At 42.6% G+C, this 24,744-nt stretch overlaps 1 protein-coding gene across 3 annotated transcripts in view; it reads left to right on the top strand.

Moving 5' to 3' along the window:
- The first annotated feature begins 5,568 nt into the window (after positions 1–5,568).
- col16a1 (collagen, type XVI, alpha 1) overlaps positions 5,569–24,744 on the top strand; it is a 67,238-nt gene continuing 48,062 nt past the window's right edge. For 2 of the 3 annotated variants that reach the window (XM_034094530.2, XM_034094528.2), the window contains exons 1-4: positions 5,570–5,908; positions 12,470–12,582; positions 23,161–23,229; positions 23,312–23,429. In XM_034094530.2, coding sequence (XP_033950421.1) covers positions 12,507–12,582; positions 23,161–23,229; positions 23,312–23,429 — 263 coding nt within the window. In that variant the 5' untranslated portion in view covers positions 5,570–5,908; positions 12,470–12,506. Of the gene's footprint in view, positions 5,909–12,469; positions 12,583–23,160; positions 23,230–23,311; positions 23,430–24,744 lie in introns of all 3 variants that reach the window. The other variant, XM_034094529.2, reaches the window with a different exon arrangement.

Below are 24,744 nucleotides of genomic sequence, written 5' to 3'. Positions count from 1 at the left end.
ACTTAAGGATAAAAATCAACATGTGTGATTGTCTTCTTTGGTACAGAGAGGACCGTCCTGAGGACTGATGCAAAGTGCAGTGGTGGGTGCGAGAGCCTGCACCCGTTACAAAACGTATAGCAGTATGGTACGCAGAGTCCAGCTTTTTAAGCAGGGAGGAAGAAGCATGCATATAGATCACATCGCCATAGTCTAATACAGACAGAAAGGAACTCTGCACAATTCTCTTCCTGGCTTCAGACGGGAAACATTTCCTTAAACGAAAGAAAAAGCCCAGTTTAGGTCTAAGTTTTCTCAGTAGGTTCCCAATATGAACATCAAAGGCCATCTTTTCATCAATCCATATGCCCAGATATTTGTAGGATGCTACTTTGTCAAGGCATGTCCCTTCCAGTGTAAGAATCGGAGGGACAGCTGTATTAGCTCGAGAGCGAGAGAAGGTCATGTACTTGGTCTTTTTTGCATTAAGGACCAGTCTTAGCCTTAGCAAGGAGTGTTGCAGTGTATTAAAAGCATCCTGTAGAAGCTCTATAGCCTGAGTTAAAGAGGAAGCCACTGTATAAACAACTGTATCATCGGCGTATAAATGAAACCGTGCTGGGTTTATCCCATTTCCTAGTTCATTTATAAAGATGGAGAATAAGACAGGGGCCAAAATAGAGCCTTGTGGAACACCTTTGTTTATAGTAAGAGCAGCTGAGGTATAATCTTCTACTGAGACACACTGAGTTCTTTCAGATAGATAGTTTTTAAACCAGCTCAAAGCCATTTTGCCAAGACCTATGCAGCCAAGCCTCTGCAGTAGCAATGCATGATCCACAGAATCAAAAGCTTTAGACAGATCAACAAACAATGCTGCACAGTGTTTTTTCTTGTCTAGTGCTTCAATGATGTCATTTGAGACTAGCATAGCCGCTGAAGTAGTACTATGGCCTGATCTGAAGCCGGACTGAGACTCGCTAAGAATATTATGGTCAGTTAGAAACTTTTTCAGTTGTTCGTTTACAAGAGATTCAAAGACTTTGGCCATTACAGACAGTCTGGAAATAGGGCGATAATTATTTAGGTCAGAGGGGTCTCCGCCCTTTAACAAGGGGAGAACCATGGCCGACTTCCATGAGCTAGGTAATTCACCAGCACAAAGACTGAGATTCAGAATAGAGGTTATGGGTTCTGCAATCAGACCTGCAGCAACTTTGAAGAAGAACGGCTCTATCTTGTCTGGGCCTGAAGATTTCTTTACATCTAGGCTCATTAAAGCTTTGTGAACTTGAGAGGTCAAGATGGGGGCAAAGGTGAACAGTTGATCAGGGTCAAGTGGCGGAGGACCTGGCTCTCCTTCTGCAGCGATCATCCCTGAGTTGATAGAATCAAAGATTGAGCCAGCAGAAATAAAATGATTATTAAAGCTGTCTGCAATATCCATTTTGCCCTTGATTTCACTCTGATTTACCCTTAAGAGATCAGGAAGGCTGTTTGGAGTGATAGAACCTGAGGAGGATTTAACAAGTTTCCAAAACTTTGCAGGGTTATTCAAATTGTCATGTATTGCATTAAGATAGTAGGCACATTTAGAGTTTTTAATCAGCTTAGTGCATTTGTTTCTTAATGTCCTATACAGATTCCAATCTAATGGAATATTCGATTTCTTTGCTTTAGCCCAGGCAGTGTCTCTCTGTCGAATGAGAGAGGATATAGAATCATTAAACCAGGGGTTGTCTTTACCGCTTATCCTAGATGTCCTAAAAGGAGCATGCTTGTCACATATAGCCAAGAAGGTGGATTTAAAATAATTCCATGCTAACTCAACATCGGTCATAAGTGAAACAATGTGTAAATCACTATTAAAAACATCATGTAGAAACGCCTGCTCATCGAAATGTTTGAATCGCCTCTTGTGAATGAAACGTGGCTTTCCTTTAGGGATCTTACAGGTTCTCACACAAGCAATTGCGCAGTGGTCGCTTATATCATTACAAAACGTGCCTACTGCGGAGAAACGCTGAGGTGCGTTTGTAAGAATAACATCAATCAAAGTGGACTTCTCTAAATCTTTTTGGTTTAACCGAGTTGGCGAGTTAACTAGTTGCACCAAACAGAGAGAGTCACAAGTGTCCTTGAAAGAGTTTTGTAAATCCGTTTGCCAGTCCCAGTTTAGGTCTCCGAGTAAAACCATCTCGGATTTAGTCCAGTTATGGAGAAGATTGGAGAGTATATTCGTGGCTTCGCTTGAGGCAGCGGGCGGGCGGTAGCATCCGATCACTATAATGTCTGAACCACTTGGGAGCAATAGTTTAATTACAGAATGAAGATGGAGAGACTTGAATAGCGAGATGGTGGATGTGGGAGGGAACATGTGCGCACACATATGGACCCCCATTCCCATAGTTCCTCTGGGTACCTGTGCTGGTCCAGAAGTACCCCCTACAGGTGCGATCCTTTCCGGCCCTGCAACATATCAGACTTTTTTATTTGCTAAGGGGATTCGTTTTTCAGCAATTTTTTTATTATTGGGGTTAGGGTTAGGTTTAATTGAAAAGACCTACTTCATTTTGGAAGCGGCGTCCAAAAATTGAACAGATGCATTTAAACAAAAAAGGATGGCAGAGTTAAAGTTGAACAGCAGGTGAGTCGTTTCTTAGAGTGCTGACAGAACAAAGCTGGTTAAAGTATAGAGTTAAAGGACTCGCGTCTCGTAAATCATGGAACGTTTCAGACTACCATACGATGCCGCTTGACTAAGTCATTGATCCTCCTTTTCACAAATGGTCCCCCGTTGAGAGCTGGAACTCGGCCAAACCTACCAACCTTGTACAATATGTGTAATTATAATTGATCACAGCATCACATATATGCAAAACACACACACACACACACACACACACACACACACACACACACACACACACACACACACACACACACACACACACACACACACACACACACAGTCCAGTTGAACAGTCTAACCAGGCCATATTCAACATCCAATGTGCAACTTAGCTGGCCTGTTTCTCATCCTCCTGTCATTTTGGTGAACAACAGCGCAGACTGATTTGAGATGAGGACAATTTCTTCGCAACCCCCGCCTACCCGAAGGCTCTGCATTTTTACAAAGATATCTCAGTCTTCGATCCTTCACGGCAATCTTTTACTTTGTTTTATAGTTTTTTGTTTCCCTTTTTTATGGTGAAGCATTTATGATCATGTCTCTCAGGGTTGTCATCCCAATTTAGTCCCACCAGGCGAGGATATGAATGGCTCATATATGCATGTGAACTGAAGCATTTACATCAATTCTCATTGAAACGGTAGACGCATGCCGCGACGTGGCCTAATTTTCTTGTACGCAGAGAGGAGCTGTGAAGAATTGGAAGAGAAGACAAATCTGTTTCCTATGTGTAGCTCTCAGGAGGCCTCTGAAACAGCTTCTATTCATGTATAATACAGAGACCTTCAAAAATAATTGCTTCTTTCTTGTCAATCCTTTGTCTTCTTTCTTCCTCTCACATACGCACAAACACTCATAGTACCTTTGAAGGAAGGGTCTAATTATGTGCAATTTACTTCTCTATTGGCAACTTTTGAACAGAGTGCTATAAAGTAGAAAACTTTGGCAAAGAGATTTATCAATGACATGTATCGATGCTGACATAGTGGATAAGGCAAATAGCTACACGTCAATTGCGATCAAATAGTGTATTTAAAGCTTAAAAACAAACTGTACGAGAGAAAATGTCTGTGTGAGAGGGCAGATATTCTTGTGCAATAGGTTTCCCTCTCCATATGTACATGGAGATGCATTAATGGGCTGGAATACTTGATGCATCATGTACTTTCATGGTATGGGATTGAACCCTTACTGTAATGTTCGGAGGCAAAGAGGACCTGTATAAAACAGAATCTTACTGACAGAATATCCCATCAGATCACATGATCAAACTAGATGCAGGAAGGCAGGCAGTCCCTTGACAGGACACGGCCCTGACAGCCATGTTGTGTGCTTCCTGTGAGCTAATGTCTTTATTTAATATTGGAAACCCTACATTTATGGTCTCATGCCTTTATCAATGGGTCTCTCAAACACACTTTTTTGTTTTTGAAAATGCTATGGTTAATTTCATTTTGTAATCAGCCATGATGTAAGGATATTCTAGCAACAGGCAGCTAAACGCTAAAATCAACATTTTAGCATAATAGCACGCTCACATTGACCTGGTAATTTTTGTTTCATGGCAAAATCTATCCAAACATTGTTGCAACATTTCACTAAAAACCAAATATGTCAAACACAATGGTGCTAGGGGGAAAGTCAGAGGATCACTTCATTAACATCGATGCTTCAATTGGAAATGTTGACTTCTGGTATAACATTTTTGCCAATCCATCAACTTATCATGATGCAAAAAATAAACATTCAGGTGTACTGGACCTAATTCACATACTGTACATTCAATTCAATGTTTTTAAGGAGTTTTTCTCATTGCTATTCAATGGTATTTAAGTGTTGTCATTAATGGCAGCAGTGGATACAAGATGTGTTCCCATAATATTATTTGAGCCTTTATTTGCTTCCATATTATTCTGCCACTAGCGCATGTGAAGAAACATGTAAAAACCATAGACTGTAGGTAAAACACTTGATGTCCCACATGTGGTGGCCACATTAGTTTTCACTGACGTTGTTGGTTCAGAAAGGTCACGTCCGGGTCAACACGTAGTTCAAAGGTTTGCATTGCAGCTGCACAGGTCATTGATGGAGACAACACAGATACACAGAGAGGCTTTGCTTTGATTTGACCAGTCATTAAGCCTCCTCGCTTTTTATGCCATTTACATTTTGTTTCTTTTTCTAAAGCTAATGAGGATCGAAGTCAAAGATAATGGCTTGAAAGGGGAATTGACCTCTGAGCAAAGGACAAACATACATTGAAGATGTGAGCACTTTTCAGTACCTATACAGCCACATCAGAGAAGGAGGCCCATATAAATCAAATTTCAACGTGATATTTATTTGCCTGCTGAACTATTTACTTACTGACAATAAAGGATGAATTTATATGGCCATTAAGACGAGTGTTTTTAAATGGTCAGGGTAGGCAACCCGAGGCCACTTTATGGATTGAATGCGATAAAACAATATGGAAGCTGACGACCTCACCGTCAATCAAAGGTAAGTATGATAATCAAGTTCATTAATTTTAATGGCATAAATTCTTCTCAATAATGCACCAGCCGTTGCTGCCATTAACCATATTTCTTGTCTTAATACAGTGCTTAACCCAGACATGGTGGAAGTTTTCCTTTCCCCCTCTGGTATCGTGCGAGCCATGAATCAAACGATGAAGGGGGAGGGAAGGTGAGGAGGTGAGGCTGGTGGTGTAGAGGGTAAGGAGGGGTAGAGGCCTGGAAGATCTCTGTAGAAAGATTAGAGAGATGCCTTCAGGCTCTTTTTCCAGAACTGTGGACAAGGTGATGTCACTGCATGTTTCTCTGGGATCTCCCACAGAGAGAGGAGGGGAGAGAGAAAAGGGGGATGTTAAAAAGAGACAGGAAGATATATACGCAAGGGGGGGAGAGTTAGAGTGGAAAAAAGAGAAAAAAAGTAAGGAGAAACCGAGAGGACGAAATCAGAGAAAGCAAAGGGGAGCAGAAGAGGGAGATATTTGGGGTTTGGATTGTGCAGCCGCAGAAGAGGGGAGGGGAAAAGTTGGACACGGACAATCTTGCAGGAACTTTTTTTCTTCTTTCCTTTCTCCGTGGAAGAAGCCTCAAGACAAGTCAACGGTACAAAAGACACACTGGATTACAATTCAATTGCATCGACTCACGAGATTTCCCCGGATAGTTACGCGTGTATTTCCGGATGCATGTGGTCGCACATTTGTGGATTAATCAATAGTTGAAGGTATGGTGTTGTGGACTTTTATGGACGTGTTAGCGATGCTGTTTACAAGTGATGTAGGTTTTAAAGAAACGTCGCAGTTTAATAAGTAATGTAGACAACAGTTTTTAAAGTGTCTGCAGTGGAACTTTATGCTAAATACTTTTGCAGTAGTTTCATATTACAACAGCAGGCTAAATCACATGGGAACGGTATTATACAGCAGAAACAGAAAGTCTCTGTAAAGTCAGTAGGCCTATTAGGCACCATAGTTACAATGTCCCTATACTTACCATAGTAGGCTAATGCTAAACAAAAATGTCGTGATATTTGGAGAACAAAATATAAGAATGATACTCATTCTCTCCCAGTGGGGATCATTAAATGTGTGCCTACTGAGTAGCCCTGAGTCTGACACATTGTAGAATATATTTATTGGGTCTTGCAAAAATAACTTTTGAACCGCAACTAGTTGGTAAAGCTGCTGGCAAAGGTGATGCTGATTTTCCGATCACATCTCAGCCAGGCCTCCATTCAACACACTAACTAAGGGTTACTGTAAATCTGTGGCTTGCATCCAACCCCTGCGGCTCGGAAAAGCCTCTGACTAGCACTGTTTGGATCTGCAACATGCATATCACTCAGACTAAATAATGGCCGAGCCTTACTCTGCTGTAGTTTGAGATCAGTGTCCACATTCTTACTTTTTGCCTCCAACTGGGGTAAAAAAAGGAAAGTGCTGAGCAGAGATGGGGTCGTTACTAAAAAAAAGTAATATATTACACTACTTCGTTACTATCTACATAAAGTAATTCGTTACTTTACTCGTTACTTTACTCGTTACTTTACTCGTTACTTTACTCGCAGGGCCGGCCCGCCCCTCCCTACAGGCAAATCACGCAGACTGCTAAAGTTTCAAATGTTCTCTTTAGTTCAGTTTCCATTGTCGCATAAGACTGATCCAGATAGCTCCTGAATGTTTTCTTATCTGACCATGGCTGTCCTCTGTCTCCTGCTATCTGACCGTGGCTGTCCTCTGTCTCCTGCTATCTGACCGTGGCTGTCCTCTGTCTCCTGCTATCTGTATATTTTGCGCAGTCTATCTCTGCTCACGCTGTTGCGTCAGCGTGTTCTCCTGCGTGTTGGCCATGTGTTGCACTGGAGCCAGACTTCAGCCGAGCACGTACGAACTGCGCATGCGTGAGTGGCAATAACTCTCCTTACCAGCAGGCAGCGGTAGTGTGTATTCGTCATTCAAAACAAGCAACAACCGGAAAACAGAGAAGAAGAACTACGTGTGTGTGATATAAATAAACAACAGCTATGTGCGTTAGCTTCACCTAGCATGTGTTCTTTGCAGGTGTTTGTTGAGGTTTGATTATGACTGATTTTAGAAAGTAACGAAGTAACGCGTGTCGGGGCAATGTTAGTAACTGTAGTGTGATTACTGGATTATAAAAGTAGCGCGTTACACTACTCCGTTACCGACAAAGTAATATTATTACACCCAACTCTGGTGCTGAGGAGGAAGTTTGAATGCCACAGGCACATCTGTTTTCCTCATTACTCAGCCATCCCATGTTTGTTGGGGGGGCATCCTGTCTTTGCACACATCTTGAAGGTAGAGTCTTCATACCAGAGAGCTGCATCTTTAGAGAAAATACGATTTATTTCTCTGTTGAGAGGTGTGTGAATTGCTTCACTTCTACCTCTTTACCGTTGGTAAACAACTCGTGTTTTTGAAGGGTCATTTACACAGAAACATAATCTGAAAAGCATGGAACCCTTAGTATCTTCATCAGGGACACTTTCCCCTGCAGTTACTTGTTTACTCCTTCAATCCCTGGGGAATATTACCCTGTAAACATTAAAAATTGGTGTCCTTGAATTTTACTACACATTAAGTGTTGCTCACTTAACCTGCTGCAGGCCACACATGCAGTGTTTAGCAGCGGGTCATGCATCTTTTTAATTGACTGCTTCCAATGTTAGCTTGCCCTATGTGCCTGCAGCTAATTGTATCATCCACTTGACTCTTTGCTTATTGAGGTCAGCAGTGATGTAAACATTAAGCAGGAATAGTCATCCTTCAGCAGGTCATCTGCCTGCTGAAGTCTGACTTAATCATAGCACAGGCTTGAGGGCGTCATGCCATTAGAGTAGGCGTTATTTTTACATCATTGCTAATGTTCGTGGATCAAAAGTGTCTGTGGCAGTGGAACTTTGAAGCAACCCTGAGAAAAGGGAGGTTTGCATGTATTCAACATTCATTTCATTTTTTTAACAATGTGCAACTTACCTGGCGTGTTTCTCATTTACAAATATTCAAGTTAAGGCCTTGGACAGCTCAGTAAGGAGGACTAGTAAAAACTTGCCTCAGTCGTCCTTGAGTGTGATGCAGCTTTGGATATTGCCCTCACCAGTTTGTGAGGTTTTATCACTCCCGTCAATGCATATCTGGATCAGTTATCAAAGCCTCAAGGCCTTTTTTAAGTTTCTATTAATCACTCCAAGTTCCCCGTTGTAACAGGCCTGCAATGCACTCTGAGGTTTGGCATCAACACATTAGAAGTTCCAGGAGCTAAGAGTGTAAATGTCTTTTTGTCCCTGATGACATTTAGAATTACAGAAAAGAGTAGCTTCTGACTGTCAAATAAATCCGACAGAAATGCTATTATTCTTCCAGATAGTCAAAAAGAACTCCAGGCTACCTGAAAATTGGCAGCGTATTGACTGATGAACAACATTTTCCTTGCCATGCTAGTTTCATAGTGGCTTTTCGGTCCACCATTGATCCCAGATAATTCTTCAGCTATTTGAGGAATTGTCATGCAATTCTGTAAAGACACTCATGGAGGATGAATCCTTATGAAGTTGGTCTTCCCCCTTTTTTTTATGTAACTTGATAAGCAGCAAGTTCTGATTAATGCTTTGAAATATCTCAGCAGCTGCTTGCTGGATCAGTCTACCAAGTTTTTTTTTCTGTAGCGCCACCATGAGGTTAACATTTATGGTTTTGAGTCGAATGTCTGAATAACTATCTGATTGATTGTCATGAAATCTGGACAAAATTACATTTTGTAATCAGGGTGATGCCTGAAAAATAAATCCCATTCCTTTCAGCATCATCTTTTCTTAAAAGTCCCATGTCATGGCCATTTCTACTGATCATAATTCCATTGTTGAGGTCTACTAGAATAGATTTACATTGTGCAATTTTCCAAACTCACATTGGTTTCTCATACAGCATCTCTGTATAGTATGTGTATGTGTATTCACTCTCTGTCCTAAACGGCTTGTTCGAGCTCCTGCCCTCCCAATGAGCCCACTGTGCTCTGATTGGTCAGCTCGCCCACTCTGTTCTGATGAGTCCACCACCATTACAGTGGAACATCAGTGATTATGTGTTACAATGGCGTTAGCGAGACATCGCGAATAGACGCGGGAAGGGGCGGGTGCTGAGGGGGCTGCAGCACCCCCATCTCCACTTGATCATAGTCCACGATGAACACGGACTTGCACACGTACACGGGTACCAACGTGCAAGTGCTTTTATACATGCCGCATGATGAGAGCATGATGGCGACCTTCTGACAGGTCGAAGAGATACCATTTTGGTTGTATTTTGTACAACAACATGCAAATGTCAAAGAATATGGTGTGTGGAATCACTGAACAATAATAAGGCCAAGGATGAACAACACAGTACATACATACAATTCAGAAACCAAGCATCCAGTTTACTTTTGTAGATCAAGTCAGCTGATTGTAGTGGGAACAGATCTGTCACACATTTTGGGTGCATGCAGATATCCCAAGAGGGACCGCTCTGACCTTTCACTGACTGCAGTAGATAACTACATTTTTCTTACGCTCGCTGCCAGGTCGAAACCATTTATCTGCCTGAAGTACTACATTGTATACCCACAGAATGACTGTAGACTTCTATTCTTCTTATGGCTACAGGGCTTTAGACGGACCAACAATTAAATCAGAGTTAAGTTCTGTTTTATAGCTGCATTCCATTCAACGTTAAGTACACTTTCCTATACATCCTCTGCTGAGCTTTCCCTGGAGGATTCAATCAGGGCCGAGACCCCAAAGTCAGATCAGGGGCTTGTTTTCACTGCCCTGCACCTTAACACCCTGTGTTTTCATGTGTAAGATAGAGCGTGTAAAAAACTTGTGAGTAAGTTGTCCATCCATCTTCTTGCAACAGAATGCTTAAAGGGCAACAGCTGGAAAGCCAGTGAACCCTAAAATATAACATGGCTGACACATTTTTGCTGGGTTATCCCATTTAAACAGATGGAAAGTAGTCTAACAGTGGGCTGCTGGTTCTCTGTTATTTAATCATCCGTGTCTGGATGGCTAATAAGCAATTCTCTTGTCAGGCCATAGACAGGACATGTTTCATTTAACTCTGTCAGAGTGTGTTTCTCTAAACAGGCTTGTGTTGGGGCTGTTGTTCCATCTGTCAGCAGTGGCAATGATGATGAAATGTGTGACAATAACAATTGCTAAGCATTGAGCACAAATTACCTAGATTGTTATATAGCAGACTCAGTACCTCTTTTGTCAGTGTATTCAAGCCATAATAAACTACTGGAACTAGTGCCTGTACTGGAAATGAAAACTAGGCAATAGCTTTGGGCCGAGAACCAAAATTACCCCTAGAACTACTGAACAGGTGTATTGTTGGGGGGGGGGGGGACGCTTAATGATGAGGCTTGTGTTGTGATTGTCTATGTTGGTCATCACTTCTGTCCGCCAGTGTTGTCTTCAGGCTTTTAGTGCTGGAAGACTTTCAAATCGGTCATTGTTTTCCTTCCTGTATTGGCTTCGTACTCAGTCAGTGACCCGATCACTTGCATGCCTGCTTACCGGGCCCATGGCCAGCCCAATGGCCAAGCCCTGTGGCCTAACCCGATACTGCCTTTATCTGCTATAGCCAGCTGGGTGGCCCGTGAAGCTGCAGATGGAATTGAGAGAGTTAAGGAGAAAGAGAGACATCCATAGCAACACATATTAGGAAGCCTATTAAATTGGGTTGGATTATAGCCAGATAATAACAGCAATGAGCTGTAACTTTTCCCTCCGCTTGTATTCTCTGGACTGTGATGCATTATGTATTATGTACTGTGTGAACTTTTTGTATTATTGTAATCATGTGGCATGAAGCCTATAATAATGGCTGGAGCTTTAGACTGCTCAAAGCCGGCCGCTTTGATTAACCTTACGCCCATCCAACTGCAGTCGAAACTTTATTTTACATCTATTTTTTTTGCGGTTTAGTTTGCAGCTACTTTCACATAAAAATGTCCATGTGGTCAAAAGCTTTGCATTCAGATAAAAGGTGCCATAGCTTTTGCAAAGACCTTACTTCTTCATTAAATTATATCTTGTCCTTTTTGAAATAGTATAAACAAAGAAAGCATGCTCACCTTGGGTCAGCAGCCCCCCAAAATAAATGCAGAATTGACCATGTGGCGCACATTGAGTTGTCCTTAGTACTTCAGAACATCATTTAACACACTGTCCTCCACCATATTGTCTGTTAGCAGCAATCTGCCTGCAGTCAGGTCAAGCTAGATGGTATTCACACAGTGTCCTCTGCCGGGCAGGAGCACCACATTGTGCATCCCCAGGGGAGCGTGGGGGTCATTTCTCCTGGCAGGCGGAACAGGTGTGTGTACAGAGACACAGTCTGTTCGCCTGCCTGCCTTGAGGGCCCTGCTGTACCTGTAAACACTGCAGAGTTATGGGGTCCTCACAATATGCTGGGGGCGAGTCCAGGTCATGTGGGATGTGTTTATGTGAGTTGGAATGGGTGGTGCTGGTGTGTTTATGGGCTTGCATTCTTGTGTGTTATGTATAAGGGGTTATAATAAAAGAGAAGGAGTGGGGCGGCTGAATATAATGATTATTTATACGTGGCACATATTTGAATCTGTGCCTGTGTTTGTGTGTGTGAGTATGTGTATTTGTTGTTGAGCCACGTGGAAGCATCTGGTGCAATGGTGCAACACAACCATGGCCCCAGAGGAATAGTCTCCAGATGTGTTTGTGTGTTTTGGCCCCACTGTGTGTTTGACTCAGAACCAACCAGATTGCATGTAAATCATTTTACTTTCATGTGTGCATTTTGATCTGCCTTTGTTTTTTTTGGTAATTTTTTCAGCAGCAGGTATACATTGTTTTTGACTTTTAGAATGTGTCTGTGTCCCATAAGTGCACTATCGCAGACATATTCACATGATGTGTGTGAGTAAGGGCTTGTGTGTAGCAGCTGCCCAGTCAAAGGCCAACCAGATGGACAGGGTAATGACTATGATCAGACTTTATAGAGTTACACTCCTTAATGAGAGACATTCTGGTTAATTCATATGCCACTAACAAAGCCTGCATCATACCACATAATCAACACATCAACTGCGACATTATAAATAAACATGAATGTCTATTTAGGAGTCAAGCATAATGTGCAGCTGTCGGCTGAGTGAGCAGACTGGGTGGCATTCTGACCAAATTTAGGAAGGATTCAACTTTTTTGACTTTCTCTTTTTCTATTTGTTTATCCATCAGCTGGTGGTTGAGGTGACGTTTTCGGTGGAGTGAAACCATGTGGCTTCTCTGCTCCTCTCTGGCGCTGTTGGCACTCAGCTTTGGATCATGTGACACACTGATATCAGAGCAAGGTGAGTTTCACTTTCCCCACTGGAGTTTAAAAAAACGTCAACTGCACTAGTTAAGCAAAGTGACATTCAGAACAAAGAAAATGTCTTTCTCTATGGCATAATAAATAGTTTGACATATGCTTTTTTCTTTCTTTCTGAGATATATCTAGAAGATGGACACCCATCTCAATTCTGTCCTTTACATGTCAAGCCACAGCACAGCAGCCATTTAGCTTAGCCTAGCATGAAAACAACTAGCTTAGCTCTGTAGGCAAAATCTGCCTAGCTCCTTTCAAACTAGCTAAGTTAGCATCTTGGCACTGATTGTAGAGAGTCCTTTGGATGACTGTCAATCTAGTGGAAGTCTCTTTGCAATAAATAAATGACGGGACACACCACATAAAACCACAACCTAGCATTTTTACACTTTTGTGTACTGATTTACAAACGACATGTGACAGGTGCTGATGTCTTTTGTAAACTTCAAAAATAGGCTAAGCTAGCTGTTTAGCTCTACACAAGGCTTTAACCCATGTTAAATTGATGCCAGCTGTTACTTAATTACCATACACATATGAAGGCAGTAATGTGGCAAGACAACAAAATAACTTATTTTCTAAAATGTTGACATTGTGGTGACCACCTATTTATACACACTCATAATTCACACATGGAACTACAGTTGGGGGTATTGTTCCCACACAGACATGTTATGTGTTTTACTATATATGTTGTGTGCCCTCCTCTCTTCACTCTCTTCTTCCCGGACTGCAACCGGATAACATGACCTTAATTACTCTCTAATAAAATACCCTTTTGCACCTTCCTTGCACCGCCTCTCACTCCCTATCTCTCGGCACTACACTGGTGACCCTGACACGTCTCGAGAAGTTTCCGGGACAGACACGAACACGGCAAAAATAACTCGTGTTTTTTTTTCTCGAAATGCCGGGGATTTTTTGGAATCGTCCGTGGCTGCCACCGGCACGCGGACTGAGGCTCGGTGCGCGCCCCGCATAAGAGCTGGGGATGTTGCTCGCCATTCCCGCATCAGCTTTCCATCCAACAGGGGGACGATGCACGACCTGCTGGGTCGACCAGCAACCCGATTGCTACCTCGTGGGCTTGTTTCTTCGGGGCGTGCGGCTGCGCTAGCTGACGACGACTAGCGGCTAACCACGAGGGGCTAACGACGGCTAGCAGCTACCCATGGCTGCTAGCCAGGCTAACGGCTAGCTGTTAACGGCTGTCGACGTATTTCTGTTAACATCTGACTGTTAACAATTTTTTCCGGTGCCGGAGAGGAGGTTCGACCAGCCGGTTGACCTCGAGTGGACACTCTCACCTTTTTCACCACCTTGACGGTGGTTCCAGATGCCACTCACGTTTTCATCGGCGCCTGGGTGGCGCACTCCTGGACCCCGTCTCGCCTCGACAGTTCCGGACGTCGCCAATGCTCCATCGGCCCATGGGTGGCATGCTCCGGGACCCTGTCTGGCCTCTCATCTGTCCACGGCTCCTTCCTCCCGGGGAGACTGCTCCTGCCTCCCGGGGATACCTCAGGGCCTGCCAAGGATTTCGTGCCTGCCGCCGCTGTGCGTTTGCCTGCGGCCGGGTTGCTCTCCTGCTTCCCGGGGATACCTCAACTCCTGCTGAGGACTTCGTGCCCGCCGCCGCTGCGCGTCTGCTTGCGCGTCTGCTTGCGCGTCTGCTTGCGCGTCTGCTTGCGCGTCTGCTTGCGGCCGGGTTGCGCTCCTTCCTCCCAGGGAGACTGCTCCAGTCTTCCGGGGATACCTCGGCGCCTGCCGGGGACTTCGTGCCCGCCGCCGCTGTGCGTCTGCCAGGGCGGTGGTGGCGAAGTCCATAGGGACTTTGCTTGGCAACTGGAAGGTCATCAGTTCAAGTCCCGGAAGGACCAAGTGCGAGCGAGGTGTCCCTGAGCAAGGCACCGTTCCCTAAAACCGCTCCCCAGCTATGGGCAAATAGAAGGGGCAGATGGGGCTCATAGCCATGGAAGGCAACCCATCTATCTAGGAGAAGAACACTCTGAACTAAACACCAGGACTGAGAGGAGTTGCGCCCCCCAGTCCTTAATCAGCATAGTAAAGCCAACCATGAAGAACAAAGTCATCCCAAATCCTATACTTCCAGCGGCAGGAGTCCGCAGAAACATCGCAGCGGATGGTGAACTGGCCAGATGTATGGAGAACCGGGATGACTGGAAACGACTATGGCTGCCATCCGTCTGAGGACGACCTAGAGAGAGACTACAGTTGGGGGTATTGTTCCCACACGTTATGTGTTTTACTATATATGTTGTGTGCCCTCCTCTCTTCACTCTCTTCTTCCCGGACTGCAACTGGATAACATGACCTTAATTACTCTCTAATAAAGTGCCCTTTTGCACCTTCCTTGCACCGCCTCTGACTTCCTATCTCTTGGCACTACAACATACAAAATATATTAAAATAAGATTCATAGTAAGACTAAGATGGACCATTATTCCACTCTTGATGTACTAACTAAATCAATACATTACATTCATAGCCACTGTGAAATGCTATCAAACTGCCTACCAAAGCTGAGTAAAAAGAAAGAAAAAAAACAATTGCTTTCAAACAACTGCTTCACAGAACAATTATTGTATCTTCATTTGAATGCAAAAAAAAGACAAAGTCACAAAACCATTTTAACTGCTATAACTAAGATACATCTTCAAGACTGGAGAAGTATGTTAGACCAAATGTCACCCATCTGAGTTTGATGACAGTGTCTGTGTGTATGTGCCTTATGTGTGTTGTGGGGCTCAATGCAACAATGAAAATGACCACTGATTACAGTTTATGTGCATATCCAGCTGGTAGCAGTTGGTGGCAGTGTGGTGAGGCTTTGGCAAGAAGGCGTGTGTTTACCATGTGTGGCTGTGTTCCTCTTCATGAGACATCAATCATTCTGAGTTTCTGTGTATGTGAGTTTTTAGGATTTGAATGTCTGTATGTACCAGAGGTCGCGTTAACCAAATATTTTCCGCCAATGACGGATTTTTTCTAACAATGACGGAAAAATCTGAAAGCAGTCCGTCATTTTGACAGATTAGAACACAACTCGGAACAGCGCCAAAATGTCCACCAGCGGCCCACATTATATTACATCCTTATTGGCCAAGTCGAATGAGGGCGATCTACTCTACTGTAGTCTGTAACTATTATTTAGTCATTCACACCTCTGTCCAGTTGGTGGCGAGTGTGTGCATATTAAGTAGCTATTTTCCAGTCTTGTTTTTGACCTCGTTGTTTAACCGGCTTTAGCAATCGCAAAATGTCACGGCAGCTGATCGTCCGAAGCTTTTTTAATAAGCCCAGTAGTTGTGATGGTGTGGATAAACGAGGTGAAAAGAGGGATTGATGCGGTGGAGGATGAATGACAAGCCAGTAAGACTAAAACTGACAACGTTCAGCCAGCGGCAGAGGGGAAAACCAGTGGCAAGGAGTTCAAGCGGGAGTACTGGGTTCAGTGGGAGGAGCAAGAGTTTAAGTGGCGGAGGAGGCAAGATGGCAAAAATGTTCTGCGACATCTGTAGAGAAGCTAAGATGAGTAATAACGGATTCGTCCGAGGGTGCACGACGATGCAGAAATCAGCGTTCAGGCTACAGCAGGTCAATTGAGTTGTTCTTGTAAATGTTTTGTTCATATTCTGACTGTAGTTGTCTCATTTAAAACGATGGCATTGTTCATATTTGCCTGTTTAGGCACAATGGTCGCGGTGTTTTTAGCGGCCTCTGCCCCCCTCTGCTGTGCTGTCAGTGCAGGAACAAATAAATCGTTCATGTTCGTGTTGACATGTAAGTGACCACACTCTGTTCATCTTTTTTTTTTCTCCATGCCCTTAAAAGTTCTGTATGAATCATTTAAAAAAAATGGATGAATGAGCATTTGCTGCTCAGTACCCAAACATAAATATTAAATATGTCTCATCTCATCATTAAAACATGAAAAATAAAATGACGGGTAATAATGGATTATGACGGAAATGTTACGATCCTGTCCGTTAAAATGACGGACAACGAAAAAGTCTGGTGCATACATTTCATTGCCAGCATGATTATTTGTGTTTTTTCACGTGTGATTGTCTGACAGACAAAAACATCTTAGACATCATGAGGCAGGGAGGTGAACAGAAACAAGTTTTACTGTTTTGTGTTTTATTTTTGTATAACTGTCATACTCCCTCATCACACTGTCAGTGTGTTCTTAGGGGCACAGCTCTGTGATATCACTTGGGAGGTCGTGCAATCCCCCATAGCTCATGGAACTCTGAAGGGAGCTTTGTGTAGGAGGGGGGTCCCAGGGAGACCCTTGCTGCATCCCTGAGTCCTCTCCCCAGCGTTTGGAAAAAAGTGCTCTCTCAAGTGCAGCTTTAACACTTTGTCACTGCAACCACACACACACACACACACACACACACACACACACACACACACACACACACACACACACACACACACACACACACACACACACACACACACACACACACACACACATTGCTGATCTGAATCTCTACTTACTGGTAATTTGCTGACATTGCAGCTTGAAAACAGGTTTAAGTAAAACTAGTGTTGAGCGTTGAGCTGGATGATTGCAGTGTATCGGCGAGAGAGACTAGTCCCCACAGTTAAATTAAATTGATTCCCTGCTTTTGGTAAAGTGTTGCTGATATGGGTTTGTTTGTGCACCACAGACCCTGCGCAGTCTGAAGTAATGGATTTGTGTATTGATTTGTTTTCACTCAGCTTCCCTCTGAGTGTCTGAGCTAAGTTGTATGTTTTCTGGTGCCAATGATTTGTGGTAGGAATAAGCTTATTTGCTCAGAATCAGAAGTTAGAAAGACGAGCAGCAGAAACACACATCCATCACAAAGCCTTAGTGGTAAGGCTTGTTGTTTAAGTTAAGTATAAATAATTAAATTGAAATTATGTTGTATTTGCTTTTACACTAAGAACTGATTAGCATCATACTTATAGTACACACTGTATGTTTTTATAATTTATATATGAGTGGAATAAAAAGTGAGGTTGAATTCCATGAAAGGATCTCCTTTCACTTTAACAGTCTACAGTAGTTAGTAGCCTAATGCACAACATTACACACTAATGCCATATGCATGTAGCCTATGTCATGGATAAAGTGACAGGTCTCTGTAATACAAACCCCCCCCCCTCTCTTAGTGATGTTAATGCAATTACTTCACAGAGCGACAACACTGTACAGGGAACCAATCCACTATCCTCGTTAGGAAGAGGCTTTAGCAAAATGTAGTAAATGCAGTTATTATGTCATTTCAGTTTGAATAGAATTTTGGGGAGGGACATCCAACAAAGGCTTGATGAATTACATTTTAGGTTTTCCACTAGGAGGACCCCTAGACCTTACCTAGAGCAAAACTTGGACTTTCACAAACTTGTAAGTAAGGCAACAATCTTAATGACTTTCATTAAATAAACTGGTATCAAAGTGTGGTAAGTTCAGCCTTACTGCTGCTCTCATTATACTGCTACAATTGCTTGTTAAATACAAGAAAAACTAAAGGAAATTGTGTCCGAGAATTTTTTTTTTAATAAACAATAAAGGAACCAATAAAAAAGTGGTGGTAACATTAAATGTCTCTCTTTTAACTAATGCAAACAAAAACACTTGAGGGCAATATTGCAGTCTTTTGTGGTATGCTTATCGGGCAAGTTGACAAAAACGATATAATGTAAAGCCTTCCTTGCTTCAGGGTGGCTGCTTTCATGAATGAACATGTCCTGTAATGTAAAAAAAAAAATGTAGTAAAAGTTTTATCATAACTTCTTTACATAAAGAATTATGAGCATACAATAACGTTACAACTTTATACTTTGGTTTAAGCTTGTATATTTGTTATTTTCTTACCAGAAGGTGATTAAGTGTGGAACTTCCACCAAACTCTATAAGACAGTAAAGCAGTGCTAAGTAAAAAAAAAGCATGTAAGCAAAAAAGTGAATTTTTTTTCTATGACCAGACATAAGGTGAAACGACACAATCTTCTTTTATAAGTGTACAGACCTCTGCATGTACTGTCTAACTTTATTGTTTTGAAAAACTCATAAAAGTGTGTGGCATGAGTCCAGTTTGTGTCTGTGTGAGCTTGGGCTAGAGATTTGAATGTGAGCCAGAGGCCTACAAAAGGGAAAAAGAGTGAACTCATCCCTCTTAAGTACAGCGTTTCAAGTCTTTCCAGTCAACTGTACGACAGTTTTATCTCTTGGAAAGAAAAACTGGAATGTTCTCTCTTGTTCGTCTCATTTCGCTAAGAGGGCAAGTACAAAAACTCCCTCTCTCTCAATTCCTCCATCTTTTTCACGTCATACTCTTATTTAGATTTACCCCTCACTTAAAGCTCTCATAAGCTACATTGAATCATCACATCACCCAGCATGCCCCTCTCCTCTCCATACATTGCATGTGTGTAATAGCTCTGGGACATGGCAAACTCTCCCTCAGAGTCTGACTTTCTGCTGAGCAGCAGCCCAGTCCAATTATCTTGGAATGCCACATTGAAAAGCCTATTCAATAACCACATACCTTCTCTTATTGCAAAGCAACCCCTCTGACACTGTTAGCACACTTGTGACCTCTTCTCCCTAATGAAAGCGCTCTGCCAATTGTTTGCTGCTATACGGAAACAGTATTACAATTCAGGGGCTGTTGCTTTCAGCCGACTGTGGCCAAAACAAGGAACTGGTAGATAAGGCCATTGATTCCTTATTCTTCTATTGTTGTACAATATCAAGAAAAATAGGGCAAGACTTGCAGCTTTTTTATTGAGCACATGTAAGTACGAGAACAGCTCTAGACTACATAAAAAAAGGCTTAATAAAAAGGTCACACATTACATATATTAGCTAATATATTGGAGTGGTTGAGATTATACTAAACAGTGTTTTCTGTCACATTACGTGATACTTTGTGCTTACGATCAAGTTGTATTGATGGCTTGGTAATACTCTTTCCCTTGTACACCCTCCAAGTTGAGTGCAAGTCTGCAAACATCAACATGTAGTGTTTAACTTCCCTTAACACCTAAGATGCCCTGATTATTTTGATGTTTGGCAAGGTGGAAACTTGGGGGAACACTCACATCAGTGTGCTGCCAATGTAGCATCATTACCTGCTTTGGCAAGACTTAAACACAACCCCTCGAAGAGGAAGTGAACCCAGGCCAAGACCATCCGATGTCTTTAAGGCGACATGCAGCTCTTATACTGCTAATGAGCTCGTCAACAAGCAAAGGCCTTCCTTTGATCACGGCTTGAGAGGAAATGGGGTTCAAGGTGCGCAGTCTGCCCTCTGCCAAACTGCCAATTGCCTGAAAACACACCAGTCCACCAAAATATCATCCATCCTCAGAGTTATGTAGAAATAACCTCTAGATCCCAACAGCGCCAGTAAGAGTGAACACAGCGACGGTTAAATGTTGTTGTTTATTTTTATATAGGAGTGAGGGAAGGATAAACATCTAAATTGATTCATAATTAACCGTTGCTGCTTAATTATCAGTATGTTTCTATTCACAATGTAAACAGGATCACTCTGAGGGACACACCCAGAGAGAATGATCTCCCAGCTCCTCTCGGCTCTATGGAGACTTTGAGTGTCTTTCAGCTCATTGTTTTGGTTAATTAGCTCACAACTTTTGTTTTAATTTAATCTAAAATCTCTTTTCAGCGCCCTCATTCTGACTGTAAGACAGTTGCTAACAGGAAACAAAGCTCTGATAGGCTCTACACCAAAGGACAAAATCAGAGACAAACTGGATAAAAAACAACTAACACTAAAACACTAAAACAATGAATCTTAGGTGAATGGGCTTATAATCACCAGATGTTTCTGTCTTTTGGATGTGTAAATAATGTAAGCATGATAAAACCTCATACCATCTTGGCACTGTTTGGCTGTACTGCATTAGCATGCTATGCTAACGGTTTCAGTCTACAATTAGTTGCTGTAGGGTATAGAGCTAATTAAGCGTGATAAAATACAGCCTGACGAGTCAAGACTTTGGGATTAAAAGCATCGGATTTAATTTATCATTTTCTCTTTCACCCCCTCTCTGCCGTCCTGTGTTCCTTCTACCTTCTCTCTCCACCTTTCCTCTCTTCTGTGGCTTGACTTTGCATTGTGCTGCCCGCTTGCCTTCAGCAAGGATTACTCCTGACAAAGCCTTCATCTTGATTGTGCGCGATGGAAATGGGGCAGTGATGAAAAACAAAACAGAAAAGAAGCAGCAAAAATAAAAGGGAAGAAGAGAGGAAAGGTAGAGTCAGCAGATGTTTTAAGATGGACTAGTCAAGGTATAAATAGTGTGTGTGTGTGTGTGTGTGTGTGTGTGTGTGTGTGTGTGTGTGTGTGTGTGTGTGTGTGTGTGTGTGTGTGTGTGTGTGTGTGTGTGTGTGTGTGTGTGTGTGTGTGTGTGTGTGTGTGTGTGTGTGTGTGTGTGTGTGTGTGTGTGTGTGTGTGTGTGTGTGTGTGTGTGTGTGTGTGTGTGTGTGTGTGTGTGTGTGTGTGTGTGTGTGTGTGTGTGTGAGAAACGGAGAGAAAGAAAAAGGATTGTAAGTCAGAGGGCTCAGAAGCCTGCTTGATACTTCCTGTACTCTCCCCTGTATCTGTTCAGCAGTCACATTCAATTTCTTTGACTTTTCATCTCTAGTTTTATCTCAGAGCACAACAACAGTACTGCTTGACATCTCTTTTGCACACCTTGAGTGTACATGCAGACAGCAATAAGATAATAGCACACTGTGAGGCAGGCAGGCTCTAATGTGCTTTGAAACACTCTGTGTTTTAAGGCCTAGATGAGCAGAAGCTGCAGGGTGTCAATTGATGAACTTGATAAAAGGTGATGAAGCGCTGAATGTGATTTAATTCTTTCTTGAGCCGAGCCTCTGTGAAATTAAATTCCAAACTCTTAATTAAAGTCAGTTGGGTCTTATTATTTAAGCTATTATATTAGGCTCCTTCGCCTCGTTTTGTATGTGACTCTCAGTCTGGATAAAGTCACATTGGGGTTGGAAACACAGACGTTGCATGCTGCGAGGCAACTCTGCATGCAGTGCACTCATCAAAAATATATTCTTAACAACTCAATCCATTTAGCTAGGGGAGACGAACACATTACTTCGGTTTGAAGTGCACCATTATACTTAATTGCTAATAGGGCAGTCCAATTGACTCACCCTCACCTGCTAATTTCACTACAAAAACCAAAATAGGGTAGCAGGTGACAATGCAAGGAGATTGCCTAAAAGTTTCTTAATTTCTATTGTCGATATTGTAAATAATTTCCCCTAAATATCAAATATAGCCTGTTTTATTTTTTTAAATCAGAAATGTTAGAAGATAGACGGTCATATCCTGTGATGCGGTGCAGTCTACCCAGGAAGGCAGATGGCAGCAATAGTTACTTTTATTTTTCATTCAAACAATGAATGACCATCTAAAGCACAAATCCATAGTGACCTCCGTGACCCAGTTCTTCCACTCTAACTTTTATGGTTTCGGAGAGGTGATTTAAAAAAAGCACACCAACCTTCACACTCAAGTGCACTTTAGATACAGAGAAAAGAGAGTGGCTCTATTTATGTTCAAATAGTGTCCATGGGGCAGCATTGAACGAGGTTAAATGAAAATACCTAACCTTCAACTTTAACAGAAAGCACACATTAGTGATTTAAAATAATTTTATTTTTTGGCTAATGCGAACCACCACCTGCGTTCACATTCTCTGCAGTTCGAATAATAAAAAAACCGTGCCCTGTAGAATGTCTTACTCGCGGCTTTGGCCCCAAAGAGATAAATTAACTGTGGTCAGAGTGATTCACAGGGTCCATGTCTACCTGAACAGCCCTGTTTTTTCTACACATCTCACATCTCTGTGCCGAGGCAGGCCGCTCTGACAGGCAACAGTTTTCTCAGTAACCTCCCCTGACAGGGTGAGAACATATCCATCAAACGGATGCTACCGCGACAGACAAGCTCTGTGCAAGACAACCTGTCAGCCGGGCTGTGTTCCTCTCTGCTTCGCCCTCATTTCATCTCGCTCTCTGCGTTTTACACTCTTGACTTTGTCACCCCCACCGACTCCCCTCTACTACTTTCTTCTGGATCAATATTTCTGTTGCTCTCAAATGTATCTAAAAGGTCGTCCGTTCTCTCCATGGATGTATAATAAGGGTTCTCTCGCACAAACTCAATGTCACACGGCAGTAAGAATGAAAGGTTGTATTTAAATGAACGACCCGAAAGCTTTTCTAACATTTTGTGAATGCTTACATAAGAATCAGAAGTCCTTTATTTGTGGGGAAATTGACATTCTTACAGCAAGGTGGATAGTGCATAATTAGTAAAGTCAACATACAGTATATTATACATTCAGAGGAAAGCCCATGTTAATAAAAACATAGTAAGACATTTTGTTAAATTGAGCACGATTTGAATTACATTATCTTACAATTCACGCTACAATTGACTCTTGACCGTTTATTTTTTATTCCTGTGTGGTCTATTTGTCTCCACAGATGAACAATGCCCCTCCGTACAAGTGGAAGAGTGGAAGTTTCCTCAGACGACCAGGCAGAATATCACAGGTGAAAAGACGAGTCCAAACAGACACATATCTTTCTCTGAGTTTTATTTACGTTGGTGCTGATGCATGTAATGTGTTGTCAGGTTTCAATCTGGTGAGGCGCTTCTCCCTGCTCAAGAATAAAGATGTCAAAAGGATCCGCAACCCTCGAGGACCCACCATCCTGCGCCTGGGAAAGACTGCACTCCTCCAACCTACTGAGTGAGTCTGCAGTACAACCTACAGACACAGACATCTCACACCAACATGTTGTGTACCGCTTTAGGTGGTGGAGAATATATTACAGGGAGTGAAATAAAGTGAATATCTGCTGGATGTTCAGCTTGCTACAGGACAGGCTCTTTCTTTTCAGTCTGAACAAAGAGAAAGGCAGAGAGAGTTCGGCTAAGCAGACTCTGAACTCAACATGTCGGCGCTGTCCAATGGCCGATGTGTAAAAAGCAGATTCTTGGCAAACCATGCAGCAGAGGTCATTCTCTGATAGCTTTTCCAGAAACACCACTTTACTTCCTTCACCACTGACACTGGCTTGTAAAGCTCCACTCGAACAGCCTTTTCGTTTTCCGGTTGTGACCGCATACACTTACTGTAACTACTGTTCACATGAAATGTCTTCTTACGTGCTTGAGCCCCAATTAGAAGCCATGACGCTAAAGAAATACAAAGTTACAAGCCTATGATTTTAATAGCGGTAGAGCTTGTTCTTAACTTGTTTCTAGGCGAAGAGACCTGCGGCCATAAAATCCGGCAGAGCACGACTTCCTTGCACAACATGATTTTGCAGCTTGACATGGTGTAATTATGCTTTCCTGGGTTTTCAAGTTGTTATTACGCAGCAGTTGGGTGTAAATTGCGTGACAAGTGGTTATTTGCTGTCTGTATTTCAGTTTTTCCTTTTTCAGCTCTCGCAAATTATTGACAGTTTTCAGACGGAGGAGCTTCTTTCTTTCTACCCACAAATAAAGCTGTTTTTGCCAATTGGGTTAGCCCAGAGTATTTTATCACTCCAGCACGGTGAGCTCCACTTGCTTGAAGAGCCCATAAATCTGTCTCCAAAACACTCTTTTTTTCGGTAGAGACATTGTGTTCTAAAAGTGTCACATATATTGTTTGTCACAGGCTTTGAGACAACTTGTCCTTTGGAAAAGACGTGGGGAACACAAACAACTGTCACTTCTCAGGAAATCAGCATCTTTAGAGGAGAATACAAGACGTTTTTGTTTTGCCTCGAACCAAACAGAGAGAGGACAGGAACACCATTCTCTGGTTTGGGAGTAGGTTACGGTGCAGCGTTTACCGAAATGAGGATTCCATCGAGAGATCTGCTCTCAGCCCTCTCTGTAAAGAATGATACCTGGGTGACTTCTCTTTAACTCAGATGGAGAATAATCAATGTTAGCACATCAGCAATGCCTGTCGGCTGCCTTCAATTGTGCTTCTCATTATACGTAGAACTCGCTGTCTCTTATATGCGTTTCTCAAAATGACTAAACCGTATCAGGGGAGATTTCTCCTC

Source organism: Pseudochaenichthys georgianus, chromosome 11 (genome assembly GCF_902827115.2).
Source record: "Pseudochaenichthys georgianus chromosome 11, fPseGeo1.2, whole genome shotgun sequence".
Classification (NCBI taxonomy): Eukaryota; Metazoa; Chordata; class Actinopteri; order Perciformes; family Channichthyidae; genus Pseudochaenichthys; species Pseudochaenichthys georgianus.
This window is presented reverse-complemented; position numbering and strand designations above follow the sequence as displayed.